The sequence below is a fragment of the Hipposideros armiger genome, unplaced genomic scaffold, assembly GCF_001890085.2.
Source record: "Hipposideros armiger isolate ML-2016 unplaced genomic scaffold, ASM189008v1 scaffold_133, whole genome shotgun sequence".
Classification (NCBI taxonomy): domain Eukaryota; kingdom Metazoa; phylum Chordata; class Mammalia; order Chiroptera; family Hipposideridae; genus Hipposideros; species Hipposideros armiger.
In genome coordinates this window covers 1,654,233-1,670,780 of record NW_017731483.1, presented here as the reverse complement: position 1 = coordinate 1,670,780, position 16,548 = coordinate 1,654,233, and the positions used below count along the sequence as shown (strand labels likewise).

Below are 16,548 nucleotides of genomic sequence, written 5' to 3'. Positions count from 1 at the left end.
CCTTTCACAGGGGTCGCCTAAGACCATCGGAAAACAAAAAGATATTTACATTATGATTCATAACAGTAGCAAAATGACAGTTATAGAGTAGCAACGAAAATAATTTTATGGTTGGGGGTCACCACAACATGAGGAACTATATTAAGGGGTTGTGGCATTAGGAAGGTTGAGAACCGCTGGTTTAGGGGGTCTTCTGTTTGTTTATCCTTGGCTGCCAACTGTCAATCCATCACCGAACAGTAGTGGGCAACACTGAGACTTTAGAGCAGCAAATAAACCAAAAGAGCTTTGCAAAAAGGGACCTACATTGCTCTTAGCACCTTAAAATAAAACAGCAACAACAGAAGAGTTGTTATTGGATCAATCTGGTAAACACTGATCCTTTGACCACCCCTTCTAGCTCTGGTCCTCCAGGCAGGGAATCAGATAAATTATTGCATTTGGGACAATGGAGAGACCCAAGCAGATAACCAGTTTTGAGAGATCACATTAGTTCAAGTCTAGAAATCAATCTCAACTGGTCATCCTCATCTTAAAATGCAAACTGATGATACTTTCCACAGAGTTAGTTCTGTACAACTGGCAACTGCTAATGTATAAACTCCTTAAAAACATAATAACAACTAGGCAACAACAATTTAAAACATGCTAATTAATTTTCAAAATAATACTTTTAAAATTTAGTAGATAAAGTTACACTGTTTAGGGCTTCCTTAATACCGGGGGGGGGTGCCAAAAAAATGTATACAAGTGGACACTTTGGTCAACGTTGCTCAAGCAGTAGTTCGCCGAAATCAGAAGTGTCTGGACGCTGATGGTAACCACTTTGAGCAGTGCTTGTAATTGCAGAAGTCAAATGTGACTTGTATTCATCTTTTGTTATTGGTATATATTGAGTAGTACAATTTTAATAGCTTTTTCCTTCTTAAAATGTGTATACATTGTTTTGGCACCCTCTGGATATGCATTTTCAATGGGGTGATATAGTTCCCAAGGGGTCCAACATTGGGTCTTGAATATGAAAAAATATTCCTCTTTTATGCAGAAACTATAGATATACACATGGTACATAAACAGACCTATAGTATGTCTTTGCTATTAAAATTTCATGAAGGGATAATTAGGAGAAATGTCTAAAAAGGCTCCTTTACAGGGGCAATAAGGAAAAAATGGTTGAGAAATACTACTTTAGACAATAATGACTATGCTTTTTTCTATATGACCCGAAGTCATCCATACAGGCTTCCCTCCTTATGTTCTGTGATGGTTATTGGGATAAATGGGCAGGTTTGTTCCTTCTTCAACAGCCCTGGCCTTGACCTCAGGTGCAGATGCTTTCCTGGGTGGTCATTTTTCGCCCTCACTTTTCTAGGTTATCCAGTCATTTTTCAGTGGGCTGTCTTCTAGCAGTGACCTGTTAAATCCATGACCTTAATTTTATAGGCAATACTTAAGGCCCCTCTGGTCTGAAAGCAACACCCTATTGCCCTGTTGAACTGTGTCAACAGCGGAATGGGCTGTCTTCTGCCTGTTCATGAATTTTCATGCATTTCTGAGTTTGTGTGTGTTTTGGATGATTGAGGTCACCAAGAAAACCTTACATCACGCACCACGGGAATATGCAGAATGACTTACAGTGCAAAGTGTTTCGAAGGTCTTTTCAGAGACAAAGGATCCATCAAGGCCAAAGAGAAAGATGGATGCATAGGACAGCATTCCTCCGAGGATGATGAGGTTGTTCATATAAGGACTTGACATCTTTATCAGCCTGACAAGAGAAGGATATACCATAGTTAAGAGGACTGTTAATGTAGTTATCACTTCAACAAATATTTTCTGACCGTGTATGTTGTTGCCAAGGCTAGAGGAACTAAAGGACCCTGGGCAGCTATCAATTTCTAGTTGTTTGTTTCCCTTTCTCTTTAATCAAGCTCACCTACTACTTCTTTGGGGAGAGCTTGTAGCATCAGCTTCTCCAACCATTAATTTTTAGTTTACACAAAAACGTTATCCAACAGGATTTTTGGGCTGGGGCTGGGAAGACACGCCCAATCTGAGACTGCTACGCTTACTTTCAGCCACCGTCCACAGTGATGGCTGCACCACCCTCCCCCATGCTGAGTGGACCAGGTCTTGGAGGTCTGCAGGTGAGAATCCAGGATTACTCAGGAACTGTGGTCCCCAGTGGTGAGTGGGCGTCCACTTTGGCTGCCTGAAGCTCACACTGTCCCAAGCACAGAGGGCCACACACATAGATAGGCACATCTTCCTCAGCCAGCAGGTGAAGGTGGACGAGAGTCACCATTCCCATCTCCATTCCCTGTCTTCACGAGGCTCTGTTGGGGGGCATTCTTTATACTTCCAAACTCTACATGCTTCTCTCTCACTCCCTCCAGGAGTTGTGCTGTGGCTCTGAGCTTCCCAGCAAGCCAGGACTGGGTTAAACAACCATCAGGTGGCTGGAGTTCACCCTCAGAGGTACCTGCCTCCTCCAGCACAATCCACTCATAATGTCCTGGGTTTTCAGGGGCCCCATGGTCCAGGTGTTCTTTTACAGCTTGCAATTAAGGTCAATTGTTCCCTGAACATTTTCTTTTGCATTACGTAGTTCTATTCATCCTTCCACATTGAAAAAATGTTATGTGTCAGAGTGGTAGAGAGATAAAAAGCCTGCTCAGAGCAAACTGTGGACCAGGCTTGTGCTTTTGAGTTGGGAGTACTGGGTCCAGCGCATGGCCCTTGCCACCCACAGAGGTGCACCTTTGTCAAGGCCATTAGCCAGCTGAGTCTCCTCACTTGTGAAAGCACAGATCACACTGTGAAGCTGAGATGAGACTGGTTCCTGGAGGCCCTTCAGTAGACCATGAACTATAAAGCACCCTCATTCTTATTATCAGAGGAAGCTGGGGATGGGAGAGGCCAGGAGTTGGACAGGCTTCCTGGAGGAGGGGACCTTCACGGACTGGATAGCATCAGGCAGATAGAAGTGAAGGGGATTTGGAACCACAGTGACATTTATTCCTATGTCTTTACAGATTTTTTAACCTGCAAAGCCAGTCAAAACTTTCACACGGGTGCCGGCCTTTGGGAAGAATGATTGTAATTTCCTCCAGGAGGCCAAGAGGGGGTAGTTAAGGAATTAAAGGAGTTTATTCTTATGATACGGCAGCTAACTGTTGTGATGGGAATTCTTGAAGCTTCTATCAAAGGAATCTAACATTGAGATCTATGTGTCCAGGCCTTGTGCCAAATGCTAATCATTTAAAGTTTGTACAGAGTATAAAGGTTGTTTCATTTTGTGTGTGTGTGGCAGTATATGTGTTATTGGTGATAAATAAAATAAAACAGGTGAATAAAACTCTTTTTTTTTTGTTCTTCAGGAAGTAGATTTGACCTAAGTAGTTGCTACCTCACACACCAAAACAACAACAAAAAATCTAGAGCCTCCAAGTTCCTCCTTTGCAAACAGAGAAAAGGAAAACATCTGTTCTGGAGTCAGGCTTGTTACTGGCAGCCCTGGCAGTCAGGCAGTGTGGCTTCTGGGCATGATGGCAGAGCCGCTTTGCCTGTGGGTAGGCACTGAGGTGCCGGCTGACGGTCCAGGTCTGAGTCCCTGCTCAGCCCCCCACAATAAGGCAGGAAACTGGGTTTAGGGATTAGCTATGGAAACCAAAGAAGCTGGCTGAGCTTGGGAACCCCTACCGCCTGGGGTGGTGGCCTGTTCCGCTCACCAATGATCAGAATAACTCAGAAAGTGAACTGCTGTCCTCCGGAGAGTGAAGGGCATGTGTGAGGGAAAAGAAACCAAAGGGATGGGTTCTGCCACACCCAGCAGTGTGGCCTGGACAGTAGCCATTGTCACTGTGCTCTCATCTGTAATCTGGAGTTTTCTGAAGGGTCAACCAAGATGATGTGTGGGAGGGGCTTCCTGGATAGCAACAGTGCCCTGCCCTGAACTCAGTGATCCCCTCTGGCAGTGCTTTCCCCAAGAATCAGGGGCGCAGGTCAAAGACATTGGGGGATTCTGTCTTCTCGATTTCTCCTCCTGGACTGCCACAAAGTGCACAAGCACAGCCAAACTCTGAGAAGGCCTATGGACTTGGATCCTTCAGTTTTATTTAACCCCACCTTCCCCAAACATAGCTGACCAGAGGCTTCTGTGCAACCAGCAGCCCTGCCTCTGTGTGTGTGTGTGTGTGTGTGTGTGTGTGTGTTGTGTAAATGTGAGCATATGCTCATGAAACATCGAATAACACCCCAGGAACTGAGTGGTTCGAAAACTGTCCCTAAAACTTCTGTGCCTCTGGAGAGTCTGTCATGTGATACTCCTATACTCTCTCTGTGAGGTTTGTCAATCCAGACAGCGTGATCCAAGAGGAGGGTGTGCGCGGCTTACTTCTGGTTCCGGTTCTTGATGTTGAAGAAGAGGAAAGCGCTGGCCATGATCATCCCCAGGATGGTGAGGGCAGAGAGGATGCTGTAGAGAGGGAGGGAGATCTTCCGGAGCTGCTCCAGGATGATGGTCTTGTCTTTTGGCGGTTCAGATCCTAGAAGACCAAGGAAAAGACATCAGCTGAGCCCAGTGTACAGTCGGTCCCCATCTCTGCCTGGATGTCCTTGGCATTGCCACCTGTGTACCAACTCTGTGCAGGACATGCCTACCGGTTGAGTGGGCTCTGGTGGGTGGCCAGCCAGCCCAACAGGGAGCCTCAGCCAGGACTTATTTCTTTCTCTAAATAGAATCAATAAGGGATTTGTGATGCATTTAATAGCCATTAGAAGACTAGAATTTGATTTGGTCTAATTACCCTGTTGAAAAACCATTGCCATTTATCCCCAAAGGTAACAGTGATTGGCTCAGAAGGCACAAGGCTGGGTGCTGTGAGTGGGAACTACTAGGTGTCACTGGGGGGTGAGGAACTTGGCTTTGGCTCTCAAGGACTCTGCTCCAACACATGAAGATGACCACCCCTCAGCAGGGTGGGTCCTATGCCTGTCAATTCCACGGAGACATATATGGCTTTTCTGCCTCAAGGTCATTATGTTATACAAGTTCTTTCTGGTTTTCCATTTTCATAGGATTTGCTAACTGTGGGAGGCAGAAGCTACTGGCACACCTTCCCCTCCCTGCTGTGCCAGGACTGGACCGAAACTGTGGGATTCCATATCTGTGTGTGACTTTGGAGCTGTCCCTGCTCATTCTTCAAGGGCACCAGGAACCTGGGGGGGGGGCATGGGCTGCAGAGCAAACTCATCTTTGTGGACGGTGGCCCAATTCTCCTGTTTTAGTTTTGTCAGGTATGGCTAGCCTGGGAGGAGGGACGCAGGGACGTCGGCAATTCCTGCCCCACTTCTTTCAAATCCTCTTTCTCAGCTGCAGTTTCAGGTCAGGTTTCTGCTGTGGAATTGTGAAATGTTGGGGGCTCTTCCTCCAGTGGGGATGTGTGGAATAGGCCAGATGCCCAGGAGTGGCCGAACCTGGGAGCCCGGGAAGAGCCATCAGGGGTCACAATGACATCATCCCCCGTGGCTGTGCCATGGATGCCAGCCTTGGTTATGTCTCCTTTCCCAGGAGACGAGCGGAGGATGGGCAGATGTTGCTATAGGGGTTGAGAGCTCCCCCGAACATCTGTGTTTAAAAAACTCTGCTAGCAAGTTCAAATGTGTTTGAAAACATTCCGTGGATAAGAGCAGTCTGAACCATGTAAACAGTCTAGGGAAGTTGCCAGGTTCGAAAACAGCTAGGAACCTGCTGGCATGGATAATGTAAAGCTTGAAGCAATTCCATGCAGAGCAACATTTTTAAGGAGTGGCTTCAAGGACCGAAAGTCAGGGCAAAAACAGACATAGCAGACAGAGGTAACACCATTTCTTGCTTCCAGAAGTGAAAGCTCAACATCTGGAAACTTCTACCTCCACTCCCATTCCTCCTCCCCCCACCTATAGCCTGGGCTGTATTAGACTGGCTCGGGTGCCTTCTGGCTCCCACACACAAGAGCCATCCTGGGGGTGCCTGTGAGTTCCTGGCTGGAAACGAGCCCCTCTCTGGGCACTGAGGAAGGGGGTGAGGTTTGGATCAGACATTATATGACGAGTAGGACCCCTAGTTGTTAGTGTAGGAACAACCTCAGAAAGTTGACAAGAGCCCCTCGTCTTTACGCCGCCTTCCCTTCCCCTGAAATGGCGCCTTCCCATGGTGCATCGCAACTGAAACGTTATGGAAGCCAAACGGTGATGACTTGTCAGAGGTGTTAGTCACAGCAGCAGCCATGAGTTTTCTTTCTTGCTAGTCACCCAAACCATTCATTCATTCACTATTCGTCCGTTCGTCACCATTCCATCATCCATCACTATGCCTTCACTCACCATCATTAATGATGACCAATCATCATTAATAATCACCATCTACCTGTGAGGCCTGTTGCTGGGCACAGTGATTCAAAGATAAGCAAGACATAGTCCTCAAGGAACTTACACATTAAAAGTAAAAAGAAAAAGGCAATAATAAGCAATCGCGTTTAGTGAATGCTTACCACGGGCTAAGCGCTTTATAGAGATTTTGTCATTTGATCTACCCAACAATCTTACGGAGAGAGAAGATTATTCCCATCTGTGGGGGTGGGGGTGGGCAACAGTTTTCCAGGTGCTAAGTGCTTTCATAGCTAGTAAGTGGCAAGGCTGGCAGAATTTGAACCCAGATCTGCCTAACTCTGAAGCCTGTGCAAACTGCCTCCAATGACAGTGTCCAGGTGGCTGATAACATCAGGCACGGGGAGGCCTCAGCGGGACGCAGAGTGCAATTCCACCTGATGGAGGCAGGAAAGGCTATAGAAAGGAGAGCTAGAAAGGAGAGCTGAGTCTCAGAAGATGAGTAGTCCACCAGGAATACAGGAGGAAAGGGCGTTCTGAGCAGAGAACTGGCAGAGGCAAAGGCAAGATGGTATTGCAGCATATTTGAAGAACTGTAAGCGGTTTGGTTGGGGAAATGTGAAACTGGAGGCTGAGAAGTGAGGAGGGGTCCCTTCATGGAGGCCTTGGGGGCTACACCATGGAGGCCCCTTGTTGTGAGCAATGGGGACTGTTCAGGGCTCTGAGCAGTCTTCAGCATGGCATGATGGCAAGGGCACTTTGGCTGTTGAGAGCAGAATGGACTTCCATCCATCCATCCATCCATCCATCCCCCCACCCACCTACCCACCAACCCATCCACTACTTCACCGACTCATATGTTCACCTGGTCACTCAGATTTTCACCCACCCACTCATCCACTCACTTGATCAATCATGTATTCATTTTTCATCAAATATTGTTGAATGTCCAACATGTACCAGACCCTGGTCAGTGCCAGGAATTTAAAGTCAAATAGGATCTAGTCAGGGAGCTCACAGTCCAACAACCTAGAAATTTCAATGCCAAGTGACAGCAGCCATGGGAAATGCCGAGACAAAAGACTATGGAAGCCAAGAGAAGGGCGCTGCTAGCTCAGCTGGGGGCAATCAGGGATGGCTGCACAGAAGAGGTATTTCATCTGGTTCTATTAGAAGCTGAGGAGGAGTTCCCCAGCAAAAGAAGAGAGGGAATGGTCTTCCAGGAAGAGTAGCAGATGGAGACCAAGTCCCTTCTCAGAGGAGGAGACAGAGCTAGATTTTGCTGGGTAACTTTTGAAAAGAATTACCCCTGGCTGTCCTTTGGTTTAAACATAGATGTCTCAGCGGGAGCCAGGACTCTTACAAATTCCAGTGACCCGTCCCAGGAGCCGGAACCCAGCTCCCACGTGAGTGATGGGGACCCAATGAGTATGTGTTGAGAGGAGGGGATGTTCCCTCTTTCCCACGAAGCCAAGGACTCTGAGCTTGTCCCCATCCCTCAGATAATACCCAGACTTGCGAGCGGTTGAGTAGGCTCCCTCCTCCGAGAAGCCCACCTGACTTACCTTGGAAACTAATGGTGTCGTTGATGATCTCCAGCGTGTCAGCCACAGCGTTGTACTCTCCCACCTTCACTTCTCTCCTGTCTGTGGAGAGCAATAGACAGTGGCTGGTTAGATCTGAGTCCTGTGTTTGTGTCTGGGTGCTCCCAGTTCAGCTCTTGCTCTCCACACAGGCCATGGCTATAGTCTCGCAGGCTTTTCCTTTCCCTGGTGCCTCTTCCAGGTAGAATCACAAAATTCCCAACCTGATCTGGGCTGAAACAAACACACTCTCACACCGTCTTGTCAACTGGTCATCTGTCCTTTGCTGTACATCTATGGATGGGAAACCTATTCCCCCTATAACTGGATTCTCTGCCTGTTACCAAGTCCTCCCTGGTCATCAATTGAATGGTCTCTTTGTAACTTTCTCTTGTCATCTGGCTCTGCCCTCTAGAGCCACACAGGCCACTTCTGCTCCCTCTGTCCCAGAAAAGTCCTAGTTCCAGAGATTGAAGACAAAGGCAGGTCATCCCCTTCGCACTAACCCCCCAGCCTCATCTTAGTAAACGTCATTTCTACTTCCTTCCTTATCCAGGCCCCTCCTTGTACCACATGCCACAATGTCCCTGTCTGTCTGACAGAGTGTAGACCCAAGGACTAACCAACACACTTTAGGCATGATCTGGTCAGCAGCAAGTAGAGGGGGCCATCCCCTCCTTCATTCTGCACATTATATCCCCATTAATGCATTCTGAGGTGGAATTAGCATCTTTTAGAGGCTACACTTCTCTGCTGTGTCACCCAGAGCACAGTCCCCTTCATATGCACTGGTTCAGGTGTATTTCCAGACCTAAGTGATGCATTTGAATTTACCTTCATCCTTGATACTATTCTCTTGTTGGATTTAGGTCATCATCAGAGATAATGATGATGAGAACTGGACCAGGGTGGTGACAGAAGGAATGGAGAGTGGGAATTAGATTTGACAAAGGTTTCCTTTTTTCCAGGGAAGATCTGGACAACTGGGTAATCAAAGGGTTGGGGAGATGGGAACAGGGGAGTGAAGCAAGTGACTGGGGGGCTATTCCCTGAGTGGGGAACTCAGGGTTCAAAGAAGAGGGCTAGATGACAAGTTCCCATTTGACAGTGCTGAGCCCGAGGTGCCTGTGGCTCATCAGGTGGAGATGTCCTTGAGTCTGGAGTGGAAGGAGAGGTGTGGGCTGGGGAGAGAGAGTTGGGGCCATCAGCATGTCAGTTGGGAGTTGGAGCAGGGGATGGAGAGGACGCCCCCAGGGACAGTACCAAGTAAGAAGAGGACCAAGGGCATAATCCTAGGAGGTGCCAACCTCTGGGGAGGTGGGCAGAGCAAGGACATTGCAAGGAGGCTGGGAAGGAGTGGTCAGGATGCCGGGAGCAGATGCCAGGAAAGAGTGGGCATTGCAGAAAGCAAGGAAAGGGACAATTTCACAGTGTAGCTGGCCAGCAATGTCACATGCCACCAACAGGCTGGCACAACAAGCTCTGTGAGCCAAGGACCAGTAGATTTGGCGAATAGATTGAGGAATACTGGTGATTACAGATAAAGCAGATCCAGGGAACAGGGAAAGGTGGGGTTCAAGGTGGAGGACCAAAGGGAAGGAGTGTGGGGTTAGAGAGCGGAGCCCTCACGGCAGAGCAAGCTTAGACAGGGCTGGGAGTAGGCAGGGCGGGGCCGAGGGGATTCACCGAGCCCCACAGTGTGCTTGGATCTGCGCTAGGAATTTTATGTGCCTCTCCCTGTTCAGTTCTCACTGTTGAGTGGAGTAGGTGTTTTTAGTCCCACTTTACAAATGAGGAAACTGAGGCTCAGGCAGGTTGTGGCTTTGCCCAGGACTCCACCAATACTAAGTAGAGTCTGGGTTTAAATCTAGGACTATTCCCACAGTCCATGATCTTCCCTGACATGGAGCCTTGATGGGATCCCTCAAAGGTGACAGTTTTGTGCTGAACTGACCACCCCATGTGCCTCCTAAGTGTATTAACTGCAGAGAAGAGAGCCCATCTGCACCCCCGCCGGACAGGCAGGTCCCCAGAGCTGCAGACTGTGGTCCTCAAAATGCCCAGAGGTTATAAAGCGATGGCATCAGAAGTTCCAAGCGTGCGCCCAGAGGAACTGCCTGCTGGGGCTCTGGTGTTGTAGAAATGCAGGTTTCTACATTCAGGAAACGGGACAGGGAACCCTATAGGCCGGCCACACTTCTGCCTGCATTCCCTTCACCGTGGGGTGGAAAACAGGGCTGTAAAAGTCACTTCCTTCTCCAACAAAGGTCTCCCCGCCATTTGGGGTTGTGGGGGGGGGGGCGTCACACTGTGCAGGCGGCTGTCACTGGCTTGGGTCACCTAGTTCCTAAATGTCACATTAGCAGACTCTGCTGGGAGCTCCCGCATCCCTGCTCTGGCCTTTTGAAGTCACAGCCCCAATCAGCTCCTGCCCCTCAGAGGAGAAGACCCTGATTTATTTATTTGGCGTGGGTAGGCAGCACATGAAATATGCAGGCTGATCGGAACAAATCATCAGGAGCCGGGAAGTGGTGTGGCTGGCCCTCCTCCACGCTCGCAGCCACACAGCCCACCCCTCTGACTCAACACGCCCTGCTGTATATCCCATGGCACCAAAATAATACTCAGCTTCCCACCACGACCATAATCACCATAATCTCTCCCTGGGGGCAGTACTTGGAGGCTCACAGGCACTTCACACCTTCCTGCATTTAACGCTCATAGCAAACCATGAATAGGGCATAACTTACCCTGGTCTACAGAGGAGCCTCACACAGGTTACGTGCACGCTCAGAGGCATGTGCTGGGCAATGACTGAGGGGGCGCCTGAACTTGGGTCCCCTGGTTCTGAATTCAGAGCACTTTCACCAGCCATTCTGAGTAGGGGTTTCGGTCATTCAGCCCACATGTACTGGGTGCCTACTGCGTGCCAGGCCCAGCCTGAGGTATTTCATACTAAAGGACCCCTCAAACACAGCAGCGGAGGGGGTGGAAGGTTAGGTGATTTCCTCGTCCTTGACCAGGGTGGCCTTGGACATCTGTGCCGGAGGCTGGAGAAATATTCAGAATCTCTGACTTGTAGTTCAGTGACTGCAGGCTCCCCGAGCCCCACCAGGGCGGTAAAAATTATTTCCATTTGCAGACAGTATTTCCCTTCCAGCCTGCACCTTGTGAGTAGGTGCCTGCAAGTGTAAATGGGAATTTTTAGAGTGGCTATGAGAATTGGAGAGGAGAATACAGGCAATTTCTGGCTTGGGGCCTAACTCACAGTAAGTGTTCAATAAATTGTAGTTATTTGAGTCATGATAAAAGTAACTGCGAGCTATTTGCTAGGTCCCCAAACACTCCCTGTGTTTCTTACTGCCGTCTTTCCCCACAATGGTCCCTCTGCTTGGAAGGGGGGCTTTCTCTTCCCTCTACCAAACCAACATATCCAAACCCTACCCACCTCTTCTAGGAAGCCTTCCCTGAGTACTGCCTCTCCCCTCCCAGCACCCCAGGTGCTGTGGGCTCAGAGCACTGGGTGACAGCCCCTTGGGTTGAAGCATTGCCCCAGGTGTATGCAGGCCTGATTCCTGCTGCCAGTTGGTTTCTGAGTGGAACCTGAAATCTTGCCTCTGATGTCCTGGGCAGCATAGAGTTTCGTCTCCTGCACCCTGCACAGGGCCCCTTCTGGGTCTGCAGGTGGAAGGATGGTGCCCATTGTGTTCTTCCATTTACCCACAGCCCAACTGGAGGTGACCATGACAGACACCTGGCATTTTAACTTTTGACTCTCGGGCTCGTTGGTAACTCCATTGTGCAAACAATGCTGATCACTCGTTTGGATATAGCCCAGCCTTGCAGGCTGTGGACCAGGGGGTTTGTGGATGGATTGGTCAGGAGGTGGGGAACTTGAACAGAGGGAGAGGGGCTGCAGCATGGGGTCTGCCGCTGGCTGGCATCCCTGCCCCACAAGCCCTGACTCCCTGTGTGACTCTGGACAGACCACTGCCTTTTTCCGAGCCTCAGTTTCTCCACCTGCAAACTGCACTGCAGTGGTTACAGTGGTTCTCAGCCCTGGCCAGGTATTAGAGTCACCTGGGAAAGGTCTAGAAAGTACAGATGACTGGTCTCAACATGGACCCATTGTATTAGAACCCCTGGGGGATTGAGGGGCGGGTCCTGGGCAGCGGTATTTTTAAAAGTTCCCTAAGCAGGCCCTAATGCATAGCTAGGGTTGAGAACTACAGGATTACACTGAGGGCCCTTCAACCCTGACACTTTCTATTCTCAGAGGCTAAAAATACTGTGAAACAAAGAGACCCCTTTTCTGCAGAATAATACCGGTTCTTTGTTGTGGGGCAAAAAAGAATCGTCCTTTTTAAAAAGTGCATTCTTTATTTCAAATTTTGGATTTGGATGATATATAAAGAAAACAGGTCCTATTGGTGAGAATTAGGCTGCCAAAAAAGTCCAGTCTGAAAATATTCACTGGCTGTGGGCCTGAGAGCATCCACGGGATGGCTGGGACACGGCTTCAGTCACAGAGCGATTCTGCCTCCATCCTGCCCCTCAGCTCCGGGCGGGAGAATCAGCTGCAGGGTTGCCAGCCTCCTGCTTTAGCTGGGTCCCCACAGGGGCTCTACTCCCTTCACCCCAAATGTCCATCTATCCTCAGTGGGCTCTAGATCTGAACTGAAGAGGTGTATGAGTCCTTTAAAACTTAATTGTTGTTGCAAACATACAGACTCAACGTATACTCTGAGGTGTAAAACAAAGGATGAAATGAAAATCAAAGATGCTATAAGCTTCCTCCATTCTAGGACCCCTACCAGAATCCCAAGCTCCGGGGGCAGAAAGAGCTCTGACGGGGAGACAGGATAGTTGGAGCTGGTATTGGCTTTTGCCATCACCTCCGTGAGGAGCCTTGGGGACGTCCCATCCCCTGCCCGGGTCTTGCTAAAGCAAGTGGGCTGGACAAGGAGATCTCCGTGGCTTCCAGCTCTGTTCCGTGATCCTACAACTGCTTTGAAGGGCCTTTCTCATTCTAAGCTGACGGCTGCTCCCTGAGGCTCCCCTCACAGGTCCTGGCTCGGCTGGAGGCTGCTTATCACATCGATTCTGTGCCTGGTGGTTTTTCAGATTTGGGGCCTTGATCCTGCTCTTCTCCAGGGGGGCCAGCCATTCCTCAGGAAGTGATTTTCCCCTCCCACCTTCTCTGCCCCACCTGTCATCACTGTGGGCAGGGTCTTTCTCCTCTCCCCGGGGGCGGGAGCAGCTTGAAGCAGCACCCCTCAGCAGCACCAAGCAGAGATGGACTTGTGCTTCCTTGGCCTGGATCCTCACACACACTTGCTCCTGTCTTTACAAACAAGATGCCACTGCTACATTTTTAATGAATTCAACTTCATTGACCTTTGTTTTGAGATGTTTAACAGGCTAGGTGGACATTGGCCAAATGCTCTGGGAGTATAATAACCCTGCCAAGGGTAGCTTTGTCCGTGGACTTACTCGAAGTGGCCTAGGGGTAAAAGCTAATACCTGACGGGATACAGGCACATACAAACACAATAGGTTATCTGCACTAAAACACATGTTTTCTCTTCTTCTCGGCTAACGCCCACTGGTCTTTCAGAATTCCTCTTGGATGCCACCTCTCCCAGGTGGCATTTTCTAGCCTTCCTAGAATCTTCCAGGTGGAGCCAAATACCCCTTCTCTGAATGCCTTTCTCACATATCATACCCAGTTGGGTCTTGTGTCTGCTCCCCACCGGACCAGGGGCTCCCTGAGAAAAACGGCTACATCTTACCCATCTCAGCACCCCCTGCACCCAGCCAGCACCTGGCATGCAGGTGCCAGAAAATGACTATTGAGAAACTTCAAAAGCCCAAACCATAGGACCTTTCCCCACCACACCCCCCCAAAATAATTTAACCATATCAAAATTAAGAACTTCTGTTCAACAAGAACATAAGTTTACAGACAAGTGACCAAATGGAAGAAGATGTTTATGGAGCCTAAACCCAACAAGGTATTGGTATCTAGGATACATAAGAAACTCTTGCAAACCCATAAGAAAAAGATAGTACCCTCAAATTAATGGGGTCAAAGGATCAGAACAGATGATTAACAAGCCTAACAAGCACAAAAGAAATGCCCAAACTCTTTAGTAATCAGAGAAATGATATTTAAAACCACAGTATATTAGTTTATACTGTTAGATTGGCAAAAAAACGAGAGATGAGAGTGTGGGGACACTGAGTGTTGGTGGGAGGTAGGAACACGGAAATCCTCACGCCAGTGGAAGTGGAGACAGTCAGGGACATTGAAAGAGCCACCTGGCAGATTTTAGGCACATTGTGTTCACACACCTTCTGACACAACAATTTTGCTCCTGGGTGTTTGTGCTAAATAAATGCCCAGGTGGGTTCATAAGGGAACATGTACAAGGACCCTCGTTATTTGTGGAGGCAGGAAGTTGAGGTGACCTGGGGGTCTGTCACTGGGAGAGTGGATAGGTGCACCCCATGGAGGGAGCAGTGAAAGCCACAGTCTAGGAGTACACACAGGAACATGGAGGCATCTTAAAAAACAAAGTGCAGGGCTGGCCGAGTAGCTCAGGTGGTTAAAAGCTCACTCAAGAGTGTGAGCTCTGAGCAACAGGGTCACCAGTTCGATTCATTGCCCGAGCTGAGCTGCCAACAGGTGGCAGGATGGCTCAGCTAAAAAAAAAAAAGTGCTCAGTGAAAAAGAAAAAGAAACAGAAGAGATATATAATCCAGTTGATATATAATCCAGTTGCATTGACGTAAATTCAAAATATACACACAAAAAACAGCAATACACATTTTNTGGCAGACAAGGCACCTCTGAGACCCTATGAATTTGGATAACTAACTATTGTGCTGATGTGAACATGACCCGAGCACTAGCATCCCTTTGAAAATAGGATCAATGTCTGTTTTAAAAACATGTAAACAGGAGCATCGGCCGGGCCCAGCTCTGACAGTCAATAAAACTGGACACATATATAGAGAAGGGAGAGCACAGAGGTGTAGCGATGCCTGTGGACACGCAGAGGCTGGCACTGCTGCTAACTGGCTGTGTCCCCGGGGGGAACACCTCCCTTACCTGGGCCTCAGTTTCCCCATTTATACCATGAAGTAGCGGGATGAGGGCATCTCTAAGGCTCTGCCCATCTGACATCCTTTATATCATTAAGTGTGGGGAGCAACTCACCAAGAAAATCTGGATTTGCCCCAGAAAAATGTCATCATTTTTGATAAAGTGCGAATCATAATTGCTACTACTTGCTGAGCAAGAAATATATGCACATATTTGTCTGTGTTATCGCATCTAGTTCTTCCCACATCTTAAGGTAGGTAGGGTTTTGACAGATGTTTGACAGATGTGGACAACAAGGCTCACAGAGGCAGTCATTTGCCTGACGTTCTACAGCAACTTGAGCTCAGATGAGTCAAACCCACCTCTGAGCCACTGTTTGCTACACTGCTTTCCTTATACCTGCTAATAAATGGAAGCTGGTGTCTAATCCTAACATCGGGGAAAAAAGGCAATAATATTGGCATGCACTTGTAGCTGTGATCAGCCAATCGATATTTTACAAAATATTCTCCAAGAATGATATAATTTGAGCATTGGAAATGTGACAAGGGAATTTCAGGGCCCCCTTCAACATAGAGGATCTAAGGCTCAGTGAAACACAAGGCCTGCTAAATAATCTGCCTTCCAAGCCGTCTTGAGCTCCCTGAAATATAGACCTGGATCATGAGGGCTGGGAGGTGTCAAGGCCAGGGTCAGGCTCTCAGCCTGAAAGAACCCACATTCACAGGGGTCCTTCCATTCCTGCTGACTCACATCCTTGCCCAGTTGGTGGACAAGTCTCCACTCAAGCCCAGTGGCAGCTGACAAACTGGCCTTTCCAGGCCCACAGCTCGGTGAAGAGAGCTACAACACATGCCTTGACAGAGGAAAGCATATTCCAAATCAGCCTTAAGAGTCTCAAACTAGGGTCAGACTTGCTCCAAAAGTTTTCTAGTAGGTTCTGGGAAATTACCTTCCTGCTTTCATAAGCACTGGCACTCAGCCAGAGAGATTATGAAGCCCCTTTGGGGAGGGGGGATGGTGATGGTGGTGACAGGGACCGTTTCTATTCAACTTGGTTTCCCCCTGAGGACTTGGTAAAGCGCCTGGCAGATGCTTAGGAAATTTGCGCTGAATAGCGCTGTATCCGATACCCTGAAGACCAAAAGGTAATTAATGTCTGCAAATGGGGAGGACAAGCCTACATTTCACTAGGTACTTTCTGAATGACGATTATGTTGTTAGAGTGATGGCAGACCCCATCCCTTCAAATCAGGTGCTGAAATAGACAACTCCAAAGTCTGAGTCCTTTATGCTGCACAGAAGCAGTGGGGAATTCAAGCACATCATCAGTCACCGAGATTCTTACAAACAGGCCTAATGAAGGCAGGAACGGTGAGTTAGAGCACAGATGCTGAGATTTCACGAAGAACAGCATAAACAAGGCTCTAATCATGGCTTCACTCAACTTCCTTCCCTGCTGCAAATTCTGAGCCACGTTTAGACTTC

General features: G+C 48.5%; 1 protein-coding gene across 1 annotated transcript in view; it reads right to left on the bottom strand.

Moving 5' to 3' along the window:
* The window catches only part of GABBR2 (gamma-aminobutyric acid type B receptor subunit 2), a 96,322-nt gene that overhangs the window by 75,428 nt on the left and 4,346 nt on the right, over window positions 1-16,548 (bottom strand). Inside the window, exons 3-5 of the mRNA XM_019649556.1 lie at window positions 7,935-8,015; window positions 4,397-4,547; window positions 1,636-1,768 (exon numbers count right to left, since the gene is read on the bottom strand). Coding sequence (XP_019505101.1) covers window positions 1,636-1,768; window positions 4,397-4,547; window positions 7,935-8,015 — 365 coding nt within the window. The remainder of the gene's footprint in view (window positions 1-1,635; window positions 1,769-4,396; window positions 4,548-7,934; window positions 8,016-16,548) is intronic.